General features: G+C 38.9%; 1 protein-coding gene across 12 annotated transcripts in view; it reads right to left on the bottom strand.

The window, feature by feature from the left end:
- Positions 1–14,493, bottom strand: part of MITF (melanocyte inducing transcription factor) — a 227,448-nt gene that overhangs the window by 17,470 nt on the left and 195,485 nt on the right. For 7 of the 12 annotated variants that reach the window (XM_082638960.1, XM_082638958.1, XM_082638968.1 and 4 more), the window contains exons 4-7: positions 13,716–13,799; positions 11,511–11,606; positions 3,620–3,737; positions 589–663 (exon numbers count right to left, since the gene is read on the bottom strand). In XM_082638960.1, the coding sequence (XP_082495086.1) occupies positions 589–663; positions 3,620–3,737; positions 11,511–11,606; positions 13,716–13,799 (373 nt within the window). The remainder of the gene's footprint in view (positions 1–588; positions 664–3,619; positions 3,738–11,510; positions 11,607–13,715; positions 13,800–14,493) is intronic. The other 5 variants (XM_082638959.1, XM_082638963.1, XM_082638969.1 and 2 more) reach the window with 1 other exon arrangement.

Genomic DNA, 14,493 nt, shown 5'->3' on the forward strand with positions numbered 1-14,493 from the left:
AACAAAAAATCTTAACTTTTCATAGGAAAAAGCTTAAAGATGTGACCAAGAGTAAATAAGCACGTAAAAAAAATAATTTTAAATGTTAGAAAACTTCTTTTTTTTAAGTCACAGGTAAAGTCAGAAATTTAGGAGGCTTCCTCATGTCACCCAATGACTCCCCTCCAGATGTTTAATTTTTTTCTTTTAAATCTCACTGGAGAAGGTGATCCCATAATCCCCTTTTTAAAATAAGTTCCAGTGTGAGCAACTTATATTTGGGTAGGTGGGGATCAAGACTCCCTCTTACCAAAAAAAAACCCCCCAAAAATCAAAACAACAAACTCCTCAAGATACTGAAAATGTATGTGTGTGTGTGTGTGTGTGTGTGTGTGTGTGTGTGTGTGTGTGTGTGTGTGTGATTCAATTTGATCTGAGTTTAAAATACAGGGAAAATTATATACTATACTTTGGTCTCTCCAGAAAACAATTTTCTTCCATAAAATGTACCTTTAACAGATGAAACCAATTTTCTTCCAAAATGTCTGGAAATTTTTTGATATAATGGGAAACATCAACTCCAATATAATGAACATAAAACCAACTTACTTAAGTTGTGATTGTCCTTTTTTTGTCTCTCTTTGGCCAATGCTCTTGCTTCAGACTCTGTGGGAAAAATATGCGCTGTGCATGTGAATGAAGTCATTAGAAATTAGAATTGTTCAAGGCACACAATAGTATAAACTACAAAACACCTATTTTCTAAAGAAATGGACACTTATATGACTTCAATAAAAACAGGGTTTAAAAATTTTTGACTTTTAAAAGGCTTACATTTTTTCCAAAAGCAATATATATCAAATAAATGCAAAAACTCAGCTTCTACAAAATGGCAAAAGACCAGTAACAAAGATGTCTGACAGGCTGTAAACATAAAGGTACGAATAAGAAAAAAATAAATAACTAGAAACTATGGGAATTTGCTGTTGATAGTGTATTATCAGGAGTGAAATTTTCTTTTCAGGCAATAGATCTTTTCAGTCTTTCTTTGACATGTTACGAAGGTGTGAAAACTAAGCCTAGAGGCTTCCAAATTGGATCTCTAACTGATTACTGGAAATGAACTCATTATTTAAGAACTTGGAGCCAGGTTCTGTCAGAACCTGCTAGAATGAAATGATTCAATGACTCTTAGGGGCAACTACTTACTAGTCTCAGTTTATAAAAACAAAAATAGGCATTGGGTACAGAGGCATTTAGTAGCAACTCCATTTTGAAAGGTCTATTTGCATAGCAACTCTGGTGAGATCTCTGTGGTAAGGGATTACTTTCCCCCTTACAGAGAGCAAAATAAAACAAGAAAAAAAAAAGTTATTTCACTAATCCCGGGATTCAGGAACCTCTGTTATTTCCTTTTCAGAAGTGATATCCAAAACGTCACACTATCATTTCAGAACTTTATTTCAAAATAGAAATCTTTTCAGCATTACTTATAGCATATATTTATTATATGGTTATTATTATATGTATTTATATAGATACATACATAAATAAATAATTCAGAAGCTGAATTATTTCAATTAGGAAGATCAATCCAAATCATTTCCTTTTTTTTTTTTAATCTCTCACATAGAAGCATGACAGGCAGCTTTTATTCATACACCCTCTACTTCAGTATCTTAACTTTTTTATTGTTTTCTTTTTTGTTTTTTATTTTTTCAGCTTGCCCACCCCACCCTGTGGTTCTCTGCCTGTCACCCTCAATCCACCAACTGTGGACCAACTCTGGTCAAGGCAGCCAGCAAACGTCTTTGCCATCTAGTGGCAGCAACCACATCCTTCCCACAGAGGCTGGCCTCTTGGCCTTGGGGAGGAGGGTTCTCTTCCAAGTTTGGGCACTCCCCTGAAGCCTTAGGTATTCTTTAGTTTTTTCCTCTCTTAGTAGCTGCTTGCCTGTACATGACTGATAATTTTTTATTTATTTATTTATTTTTTTGCTGTACGCGGGCCTCTCAGTGTTGTGGCCTCTCCCGTTGCGGAGCACAGGCTCTGGACGCGCAGGCTCAGCGGCCATGGCCCACAGGCCCAGCCGCTCCCCGGCATGTGGGATCCTCCCAGACCGGGGCGCGAACCCGTGTCCCCTGCATCGGCAGGCGGACTCTCAACCACTGCGCCACCAGGGAAGCCCAACTGATAATTATTTTAAAGCTTCCCTGTTCCAATCCCTGTGTGGTTTCTGCTTCCTGACTGGACCCTAATTCAGGTGGGAAAACTGGACTTCATAATGTTTTTTCCTCCTAGGTCAGATTTGCTGACTCCTAAGCCTATTCTTTTTTGTCTACATTAGGCTACCTCCCAAACTATCAGTGGTCTGAACCTCACTTCCTGGCCCTTTTCTCCTTTTCCTGCCATTTTACCCTTATCCAGTCTGTACTGGTCATTTTCTAAGATACCAGTGACTCTAGAAGTATATTGTCTGTTATATCTGCTTTTTTAAAAATTTAATAAATGTATATCCCTTTCACCCATTTTCTCCTCCTCCCCCTAGCCTCTGTTGTTTTCTTTTCTTTTTGAAGAAACAATCATATACATAATTCAAAACTCCACTTTGCACTCAGGAACTTTATACATGTCACTCTAACCATATTTTATCATTATTTAATACAGATTTCATTTAGCTATCTTTTCTAAGACTTCATTGTACTTTTCCTTCTTGTATGGTATCTACTTGTTTGTCAGCTTTTGATGGTTTTTGTGTATTAATTAATCATCTTTTTTTAAACCAAATCAATGATTTTTTCAAAAAAAATTCTTTCTCCTGCCACAATTTTCTGAAGTTTTTTTTTTTTTTTTTTAAAGATACCCTTGAACAGAACAGGAATTTTCTGCACCAAATCTGTATTCCATAGTCTCAGTCTATTCACCCAATCCTGTAAGATGCAAGGATCAAATAACAAAAAGGGGGATGAGGTGAAGGCCATAAAACCCAGCATGGTAGAATACCAGTTCTAATACAGTTTCATCATGTTTTAATGGCCAAATGCCTTCCCTAAAGTGTTAAACAAAAATGGCGAAATAGGTAATTTCACACTTGCCTCAAGAACAAACGATACCCATTGCTCTATTTGATGATTTAATTTTTCACTCCGTGTAATAAATCTTTTGCACATGATACAGCAAAAATAACAGGAGGCATCTGAAGATGTAAGAAATATATTCTTACCCTATCCCAACTGTGGGCTTGAATGTGTGTCAAAGGAAAACTCAGACCAGGGTTCTCAAACTCAAAGGCTTCTAGGGACCGAGCAACTAAGGAAAACACCAGGCTAGGGAGAGACATCTCATAATTGAAAGTGTTGCCTGATGCCCTCACCCCAAAGGGGACAGCAGCCATAGACACAATAATGGGTGTCACGGAGTTACGGCAGCCTGATTCCCAGTGTCTCAATACTGGAAATAAAGATTTTCAAGGATACATCCTCTATCTTAAAATATGGCTCAATGTTTTAACCACTGCATAGACCTAAAAAAGTATGTCTGCGAGTTGGAAATACTTCTGGAGGTCACTATTTGGATAACTTTGCTTACCAGAAAATTAACAGAAAATCTCTAGTAAGAGGCCCGTTTGCTGGGTATTTACCTGAGAGCTCCCTTTTTATGTTGGGAAGGTTGGCTGGGCAGGAGTTGCTGATGGTGAGGCCCGGTGGTGGCAGGCCTTGATTCCCATAAAGGTCAATCAAGTTTCCAGAGACAGGTAACTAGAGAGAGAAAAGGAGTAACAGAAATGAATTGTTGAACGATTCCTAAGTTATTCAGCTAAAACCCATATCCTATTCCAGACTTTATTTAAAAGAAATGATTTGATGTAAAAAGATATTTTTTAACATAGGAAAAGATGAGATGAGTTTACCTTTTCATTCATTCACAGATATATGGTCTCCTTAGGGGGTTGCCCTTAGAGACAGGAAAGGAGGCAGAATCTCACGCCCATAAAATCACTCTGCTACCCAGCTTATAGGTTTATTTTGAGCATGGAGACAAAGGATAACGTGCAGACTCATTATTTAGCACATGTAGTAGCTTATAGAAGACACCCAGTAAATATTGTCTATTATTATAGGTAGGGTTATATGTGGCATGGCTTTGTTACCAAATCACATTTTTCATCAAAGTCAACTTTTTTCCTTCCTTCTCTTCCTCTCTCCCTTATTTCTTTCTCTCTCTTTATAAGGAAAAGCAATTAACAGTGTTTTCTTATTGGAAAAGAAATGGTTTCCTTACTGCTAAAAACCTATTTTTCTTGAAACTGAAATCTTTCACAAAGCCACAAGAGGGAGCCCACTGGCTTTCATAAAAGAACAAAACTTTACATTTGAAAAAAAAAAAAAAAGAAAAAGAAAAAGAACGAAAGAAATATTTAGCTTTCCTAAACTATCTTAAGAGTGTTTGTCTCTTGTTCTGAATTGAATATTTTCAAGTAATGAACCCGTTTTTTTCCCAACAATGACTTCCCTTTGCAACATATGCATTTTCCTGTAACTAGTTCACTGTCATGAGTTTGATGCACCCGTTTTTGTAGATGAAAGAGGTCCAAGACATTTCCTCTGAAATAAAGTTCTAAATATTAATTGCTGTTAAATAGGTGGCTTCACTATTTCCATGGCAGACACTTCCCATTTCCAGCTTAACTTAAATAATTTCTGTAACTATTATTACCAGGTGAGATTTTATGTCATTCAGCCCTTCCCTTACTTGATTATACACTCTGAATTTCACTCTGAATCTGAGAAAAGTAAATTTAGATAACATTTAAGTATGATTAAAATGTTTAGTAATCAAGAGGTATCTGGTAAAGGCTGTACCACAATACAACACATTTCACCCTTTCAAATAACCACTAACATACAGATGAAATTATACCGTGAAATATAGAATCAAATGTGTTTCCCCTCATTGGTAGTCATCAGCCATCATATTCCTATCACGGCTTCTAAATAAATACTCTATGAACTAAACTCCTAGCTAGAGAGATGGGGGTAGGCTGCGCAAAGAATAAGGTATTTTCCAACATGTTAATATGACATTTGCTCTGATATAATTGGGGTTGGGGGCAGGTAGCACAGACAGATCAGCAGGGCAGGCACATCTCTCTTCTCCACTCAGTCTTCTGCTCCTTTGTGAAGACAGCATCTAAATCATGTACATAAAATGGATTACACATATCTTACTATATATATGCATATGAACAATGCATTGTGATAATGTAAAATGCCCTTGAACCACATTTCAAGGGCCTCTAGCTAAGGAACTGATAAAAAAAAAAAAGTGACTTTGATTATTAGCTGTCATTTCACTTAGTGGTTTTATACGAAATAGGTCACCTTCTCAGGGTCAGTCTTGCCCTGTGTGTGTTCAGTTTTATTCTTGTCCAACTTAATACAGCAAAGCGAAAGGTGCTCAAATGTCTCAATACAGCACTGTACAGTCAGAGAGTCAAAACTTACAAAGCTGGTATGACATCTGGTAACCCTTCTAGATTCCAAAGCTTTATCCTCCTATCCTGGAATTTTAGATTTGGGAAGAACTACCAGGTATTAATAAACCAAGAATGTGACTTCAGATTCAATGCCACAAGCTAAAAACAATTGTTTCCATAGCTCGAGAAATATAGATCATATGTATTATGCTTCATATGCAAATTGTATGCAAAGCATGTAATTGTGTTATTATGATATTTGTTAGAGATAAACAATAGGCAAGTGATAAATGCAACTAGCTTTTTAAAAAAAACCCTCTAAGTCATCACTGGATCTATATTGAGCAGATATCTTCTATTATAAGCTTCTCCAGGACAAGAATACATTTTCTAACCACAATGTAAAGGAAGATGTTATATGTACATATATTTAATAAATGCAGACTCACAGAAAGAGAAAAAGAGGGTGAAAAACTCAAAAACTAGGAATAAGACAGAGACAAAGACACAAGGGGCAGGATGGAAACAGGAAGAGAGAGACACAAACCCAAGAGGGGGAGAGAGAGGGATGGAGAAGTGGGGTGGAAGTGGGGGAAACCCAGAAAGGAATGGATTGGGAAGGGGTTAAAAACTGCAGAGAAGATTGCCTGGACTGACAGCAGTGCTGACCAAAAAGAGAGATGAATTAAAATCTCTATAACAAGACGCCTTATCGGGCACTCCACTGAGGTCAAACCTCATTACTTCCAGTTGAAAAAGTAGCTTATAACCCTCTGGAGAGTTCTCTAAAAGATTTCCCGCTTTGGCTGTTTTTCCAATACTTGCTGGTTAGGAGTGGGCAGCGTAGAGTCTGCTGGAATATTTTGCTGGGGAAAATTTAATTTTGTGGGCGCCTACTCTGAGCCAGGCACAGAAGTAGAAAGGCACTTTGTGTAGCTTATCTTGCTGACTCTACAAAAAGAAAAGTCTTGCTGTGTCTGAGTGGAGGTTTTTGATAGGAGGTTCACACTGCATGTTAATTGTAGTGTTTGGGGGGCAGGATCAACCTGCTGATAATAACCAATTAGAAACTGCAATTTTCAATTAATCTCCAACTGAACCTGAGCAAATAAAAACCCAGTTGCTCACTAACCAAGTGTGGATACTCAAATTTAGAAATTAACAGTACAGTCATTTACAGCCTGGGCTTAGGAGTCAGAGACCCAGGTTAGGACCTGCCTGTCATTGACCTGCTACATGATATTAACGTCTCTGAGGTGAGATGTCCCTCTTTGAAAAGTGGAAATCATATCACCCATCTCACAGGGTTTTGTAAAATGTAAACGAGGTAAAAGTAGGTGAAACGGAGTACCTGCTTCTTAAGTGACTGATAAACTGCTATGTGTAGTAATATAGTTTTCTGGAAAGTACTGTATACCCAGTCTACAGTTTTGGGACAGTCAAGCTAATTTTCACTTTGATCAACAAAACTATCTGCCAGGTTAATTGCCAAGCATCCCGTTGGCCACTGCACCAATTTATCGGACTGCAATGCAGATCTAAGCACAGAAATAAGGGGATCTGCAGAGCTAAAGCGACCACTCACTACCCTAAAGCTTCTTCATTGGGGGTGATTTTGCCCCTTTCCCCAGGGGACATTCATCAACGTCTAGAGACACTTCTGGTTGTCACAGTGGGATGGCAAGGTGCGAATGACATCCAGTGGGTAGAAGCCAGGGATTCTGCTAAACATCCTACAATGGATGGGACATCTCCATAACAAAGAATTATCCATCTCAAATGTCAATAGTACCAAGGTTTGAAAGACTCCGCTCTAAATGATGGCTTTTGCTCTTTGTATTAATGACTGTTACTTGTTGAATCTACTCAGAGGGAGGCTGATTAAAATAATATGGCTTTCTAATTAGAAATTAGTCTCCTAGCCATGCAAATTTAAGAAATGATTCTGTGGTTCCCCTTCTGAATTCGAAAAATCCCCTCATAAACACGGTTAATGTCAAAATTAGGTCAAAATAACACCTTTGGAGCTAAGGAAGAGGAAGAGGCATCTTCTGTTAACATGGATATATTCTGTCTTTGCTGGGTTTTTATCTAGCACATTAACTTGATGGACAAGATTTCACTTCCAGTGCACAAGCTACACAATGGACAGACGAAAGCCGCAACCTAATTAGGACAAATAAAGAGAAGGTAGACACACGTGGGTATGTGCCCTCAACTTGGTCTGAATCAAGTTCTTCAGTGTTCTGCTCTACCAAAATGAATATTTTTCCAAGTAAATGATAATTGTAAAATGTTATTATTTTTTCTCTCTGGATGGTCCCCTTCTCTGAATATCAATTGAGTACTGTTAGCACAAGTAAACTGGGACTTTTATTCTTTGTTTGTGACGGTACAAGAGGGCCCTTGTGCTCTCAGAATAGTTATTTCTAGACTCCAATTCCCTTACGATAGTTTCCTAAGTGTTCCTTCCACTTTATTTTTTAAAGTAGTTTACTTGAAATAGACCATTTCAAAGAATCAAATAAAAGGAAAAATGCCCAATGTAAAGAACATTCAGTTTAAACTTCCCTGTGGGAAAAAAAAATTAAAACATTAGTGAGTTGTAGTGGCTTTGTTATTTAATTTTTACAATTAAAACCCAAATTTATCATGAATAAGAGCTAGTAACTAACGTTCAGTGACAGCATGTCAGGCAAGACTGTCCTAAATGTTTTTTTGTAGATTAACTCTTATAATTTGCACGTGGATTCTATTGTTTTAGATGCTACTATTGTCCCCATTTTCCAGAGAAGGAAAGTGAGGCAGGGAAGACAAATAACTCACTCCAGAGTATGTATTGAACTCAGATGTCTGGCTCAGTCTGTGTTCCAAACCTCTATGTTACAGTGCCTTCCTGCCCGTAGTAAAATGCTAAAATAGTTTCTTGTGGGAAAGCTCTGGTGCGGGGGAACACAGAAGAGAAATGGATGCTGGGACAAAGTCAGTGACTCCTGAGCGTGGCAGCAGGTTACTCCTCTCCTGACTGGGAATTAATTAAAGTCTACCTGGGGGTTCTTTCCTATCCGGGAACTCCCCTGAGATGGTCTCTCTGCTTCTGAATTATCCTTCTCCATTCAAGGTCTGAAGTGGTCTCCTTTTCTAAACTTGTAAGCCCAATGAGACCAGGAAGGAGACCTGAGTCATTTGCATCCACAGCACCTTACCCAGCACTGGTCACATATGAGGCCTTTAATAAATGCTAAATCAATCTTAAAATGAGTTCAGGAGCAATCGGATAATGAAAGACTAGGATGTCTACTCTAATGTAGACTGACCGAGGAGACGTGGGTATTCAGCCTAAAGGTCACATCTCCAGAAGGGCTGTCACAAGGACGAGCTCTCCATGAGGCAAACTGGGACCCACATCTGGAATTCACAGAGAGACTCCCTATGAGAAATATTTCCATTATCGAGTATGGTATTATTCTAACGTAGAGCTTCACACATTACAGGTGCTGAGTGAATAACACCCAGAAAAAATGCTATCAAAATTATTTGAAACTATAATAAATTACATTTAATAATTTAGATATTGTTGAGTACAAGCTATGTTTCCAACGCTAAATGCTGTACATACTTTATGAGATGACCATGTGAGGTAGAAACAGTGATCAGTCCCATTTTACAGATGGGGAAACAGAGGACTTTAAGAAGCAAAGTAATGGGCCAGGTGAGACAGTAAATGGCAGACTCAGGATTCGAATCCAGGTCTGATCATAAATCTTCAACTCCCAACCATTGTGCTTTACTGCTTCACTTGTAAGTGAGTGCATATTTTTCGCTGGAGGCTTTTAAGAAGCCAAATGCCTGATATTTTGGTGGGGAATACAAAGGATATGCAAGAGGAGGTTAACGCATTGAGTACTAGGTTGGATCAGGTGACACCCAAGGTCCTCACCTTTGGGGAAAAATTTAAAAAGGAATAATTTTTAAAAGTCATGCCAATTCTACAGTCCTCCTGAGTGTGCTCAGGTATCCACTTGATGCCATTGGAAAAATGACCACCCTCATCAGCAAAGTTCTTTTGAGATGACTGGGCCATTGCTAATCAGTACTGCTAGGGCATTGGGTATATTTATAAATTCCCCAGTGCAAGCTCCTCCAAGGTTTTTGCTCCTGTTCGTCCTAGGATTTTGACAGCTGCCAAAGTGCAGTTTGCCTCACGGGATGTGCAAAAAAGTTGGAAGCAAGAGGGTTCCACAGAAGCCAAGCAAGGGCTCAAAGAAGTTGGGAAGAGTTTGGCACGGAAACGTGTCAGAAAGAATATTTAGTTCTTTCAAAATGAGGGGGTGAGTTTAAATGGACAGGAAATTGACAAAACTAAGGATCCCAGAAGAAGCTTAGAGGTTTCGAGGGGAGTCGTCCTTAACCCTCAAGACTTCAAGTAAGTGACTTAAAGGACTGGATCAAGATAGATAAGAAAACTTAACTATAAAAAATTGGGGGCTTCCCTGGTGGCACAGTGGTTGAGAATCCGCCTGCCGATGCAGGGGACACGGGTTCGTGCCCCGGTCTGGGAAGATCCCACATGCCGCAGAGCGGCTAGGCCCGTGAGCCATGGCCGCTGAGCCTGTGCGTCCAGAGCCTGTGCTCCGCAACGGGAGAGGCCACAACAGTGAGAGGCCTGCGTACAGCAAAAAAAAAAAAAAAAAAAAAAATTGGTTTTCTAGGGATTTTAGTATAAATAAGAGCTACCACATTCCCTTCCCAAGGAAATTTACTATTGGAATTTAGTCTTTAAAACTTTTTTTGTGTGTACGTGGGGTAAAAAACATATGACCTAAAATTTCTCATCTTAACTATTTTTATTGGGTTGGCCAAAATGTTCGTTCGGGTTTTCTGGGCAAACCCGAACAAACTTTCTGGCCAATCCAATAGGTGTACAGCTCAATTGTGTTAAGTATATTCACATTGTTGGGCAACACATCTCCAGAACTTTTTCATCTTGCAAATCTGAATCTCTATACCCATTAACAACAACTCCCTTTTACCCCCTTACCACCATGGAAGTTAGCCTTTTAAATACTAATTACTAAAGAATATGATAGTTTCATGGCATTGCTCATATAGAAAACAGAAAAGGATGGGACTAGGCATTCAAAGATGTACTGAGGAGTCCTGGCTCTGACACATCCGAGCTGTGTAATCTAGGGCAACACAACCTAACTTTTCCTAACCCTAAAACGGAGGGCAATGACCCAAGGAATTCCTGCAAGGACCAAATAAGACAAAAATGGAAGGAGTGAAAGAAAATGAACTCTACAAGCAAGGCTCCAAACTGCAAACAGGAATAAGTAACAGAGAAGAGCAAATATGACCCCTGATTAATTAACTAAAATTGGAATAAATTTGCTGTTGAAGAAGGGTAACTTGAATGTCACTCTATCACCTGTGAATAATAAGGGATCTCCTTTAAAAAGTGCATTAACTTTTCAGGCCAACTAGAAAACCACTGTAAATAACACAGTCCAGAGTATTTCCCTTGGCAGCAGTGTTCTAAGTTGGGCATCAGATGTCAAGGACAACTGGAAGATCTAACGTGCTACTGAAAGTGGACTTGGACTCCAGGGAATGCAGAGCTTCATCTTGGGGTTACCGATAAACTCATGAGAATTTTTTTTTTTTTTTTTTTTTGCTGTACGCAGGCCTCTCACTGTTGTAGCCTCTCCCATTGCGGAGCACAGGCTCCGGACGCACAGGCTCAGTGGCCATGGCTCACGGGCCCAGCCACTCCGCGGCATGCAGGATCCTCCCGGACCGGGGCACGAACCCGTGTCCCCTGCATCGGCAGGTGGACTCTCAACCACTGCGCCACCAGAGAAGCCCTCATGAGAAATTCTTAATTTCTGATGTCTAAGTCATTTATTTGTGATCCTGAGGTACTTCTCTGCCTCCTCATCAATACATTTCTCAATGAATCACTTGCAAAGATAAACTGAAAATTCAGGAAAAGGGAGAAAACACTGGAAATAATGTCACAAGATTTTCTTGTAGAATAAAAGATCACCGATACCGTATTTGCCATTTGCAAGGCGGGATCCATCAGGCCCAGGATTTCTTCATTATAACTTGATTCTAGGCTAATGATGTCATCGATTACATCATCCATCTGAAGGAAAAAGGCAATGGAAAACAGACAGATATAAGCAAAAACCGCAAAACAACCCAAAAAGAAATCCATGGTCTTTCCTGACCCAAAGCAATAACATTCTTTAGTTAGATTCTAAGAGGTAACTGTCCTCTTCCTCCCCAAATAAGAATATTATTGAAGACCATTAACACTAATGGGGGATGAGGATGACATATGCAACCAGCACTTAGTGAGTGATTACTAGGTGTCAGACACTGGGCGCAGGACTTTTTATGTGCTGCGTCATTTATCCTGACAATAACCCTATCAGGGTAGGTGCTATTATTATAGCAATTTTCCAGGTGAGATATATGAGAAGCAACTTGCCCAAAGTCACACGTTGGAGAAGGGTTAGAGCCGCAGTTTGAACCATGCTCTGAACTTTTATGCAAAACTGCCTGCCTTCAACAAGAAAGATGAACCAGGGAATTTCATCTTGAATGATAGCTGCCTTTTCCTTTTCTCCTCTAAAGACTATGCCCTGTACCTTTCCCACACCCTCCTTGGAATAAAAAACCACAGATGGCAATTCAGCCCTTTGCTCCCACAGGGGTGTGTGGGGCACTGTGGCTCCCAGGCCACTGGGTATCCCTGCACTAATCTTACAAGGACTTGTAAAATAAGTTTCTCCTTGTACAGCTGCCAGTGTGCTTGGCACTCCCAGAGGAGTACACCAGGACAAGGTTATCATTACAGTCGTGGAGCTGATATTCCCTCTAGATCAATTTTATTCCTGTAGTACCAAAACATTAGTTATGATAATAAACAACAGTGATTACACGTGTATTGCAGCAGTTGCAAAGACAAGTCTGTGAAAACATTTCTTCGCAAACACCTTATATGTTTGAGCTACTTGGTGTGTGTGTGCACACACACTTGCGTCTTAATCGTGCTTCACAAGTACACAATGAAATCTCAGAACTCAGAGGGATGCTCCTTTGTGTCTTTTTGCCATTTTCTAATTAAAGAAGACAGGCTCCAACATCATGGGGCTTGTCGGAATCCTGGTTCTCCCACTTTCTGGATTGGGGCAACACCCTTAACCTTTAAGAGCCTCAGTGTCCCAATCTGTAAAATGGGGGTAATAATACTCATGGCCTTATTGGATTCCTGTGAGATTTCAGGACAAACCATATAAAGTGCTCACAGTACCAAGAATATAGTAAACATTCAAAAAATGAGTGGCATTAAGTGACCCCTGAGAATAATTGGAGGTCAGTTTTGAATAACTGTCAGCACACTGTTTCCTTTCCAGGTACACCAGCTGTATCTGTTTCGTTTGTTTTTTTTTAAGAGATGATTTTCTAAATGAGTTGGTAAACTGGAAAATGGGCCAGAAGACTTATGAGCAACCTTTCTATGTAAAATTTTTATTTTATTTTTAGGGAAATGAAATTAGTGGGCTTGGTATGAGAGAATTTTTTCTCTTATGAAAAGAGTCATACATGTTGATAAAAGGCAGTAGAGAAAAGCAAAAAAATAATAATTTTGTGTTGCTTATTCTTCTTTCTCATATATATATACACATTAAAAATACATAAATATATTTATAAATAGGTATAGCATGATTTATATAGCCATTAAGTAGGATGTCATAGAAGAACTTTTCATTACTTGGGAAAATATCCATGATTTATCATTAAATGAATAAATAAAATTTCAAAATATATTTTCCATGAGATTCCATTTTATAAAACAATATATAGATCTCACACACACACACATCTTGGTTTTACAAATACCCTATCAAAGTTGCTAACCTATAAATTTGTATAACATATTTTGATGATGGTATCTAAATGAAGTACAGCAGTTTACATTCTATTTTATTAAAATTTACGTATTTTAAGCACTGTTTAATGACTTACAGCAGCTCAGGGAAAAATGCATTTTAAGTATCATTTCCCTAGGAATTTTTAAATCATGAGACATTATGAAGAAAATAGCTCTGTTCATAGCTTCCTCAATTAAAAAAAAAAATCAATGGGGGGAGAAAAACCCTTAAGTCATCAGGAAAGCGTGATTAGCCACAAATATAGATCCTCATTACAGAGCATTACATCTTTCGGCTGCTGAGTCATTCAGTACCTGCATGCACGACGCTCGTGAATGCGTGTTCATACTTGGGCATTCGCTCTCCGCCCTGTTTTGTTCTTCAAACTTATAAAATCCCTGCAAAAACACAAGCAAAATCAGCCTATGATCTGGATTTGCAAATGACTTTTCAATGACATATTCACACGAGGCGGATGGCGCGGCAACAAGATGAACTAAGCTTTCCGATAAAGTGTAATCTGACTGAGAAACAAAATAATGAAGGAAGAACTTCTTCCAGCAAATCAGCTTGACAGATGACAAACATGGACAGAGAAGAATAAGATGGTTGGTTTGGGCAAAAGGGAAAAGACTTAGTCCCTCTAGAAATTAAAATCAACCAAACTTCAGAAGAGTCACCTCTGAATCACATGAACATTTCAGAGGACAAACTCCACTAAAATGAAGCTCATCATCTCATATTTGGAAATAACGTATTAAATCACAACTCTCCTGTTAGGTATGCTTCAAATTTTGATGCAACAATTAGCTTGAGGTACATTTGAGTCTTGTCTCCAACCCAGCCTTTACAAAAAGCAGATTTCACCAGCAGTGGCAATTTTATTAGGAAACCGAATTCACCCAGCAAGGAAATCTTTGCTTTTCTGTTAGATTTTCATGTGCTATATTCTTCCAATCCAGCCATGCACACTCTGTGCTTTTTTTTTTTTCCTTTCCAACTCAGGGAGCAATAAAAATAACATCCCAGACGTTCACAGCAAGCGGAACTTCTAAACCGCCTGTCCGACACCTTTTCTATTTTTACTCTCCC

This window comes from Mesoplodon mirus (genome assembly GCF_964341445.2).
Source record: "Mesoplodon mirus genome assembly, chromosome: 12".
Lineage (NCBI taxonomy): Eukaryota > Metazoa > Chordata > Mammalia > Artiodactyla > Ziphiidae > Mesoplodon > Mesoplodon mirus.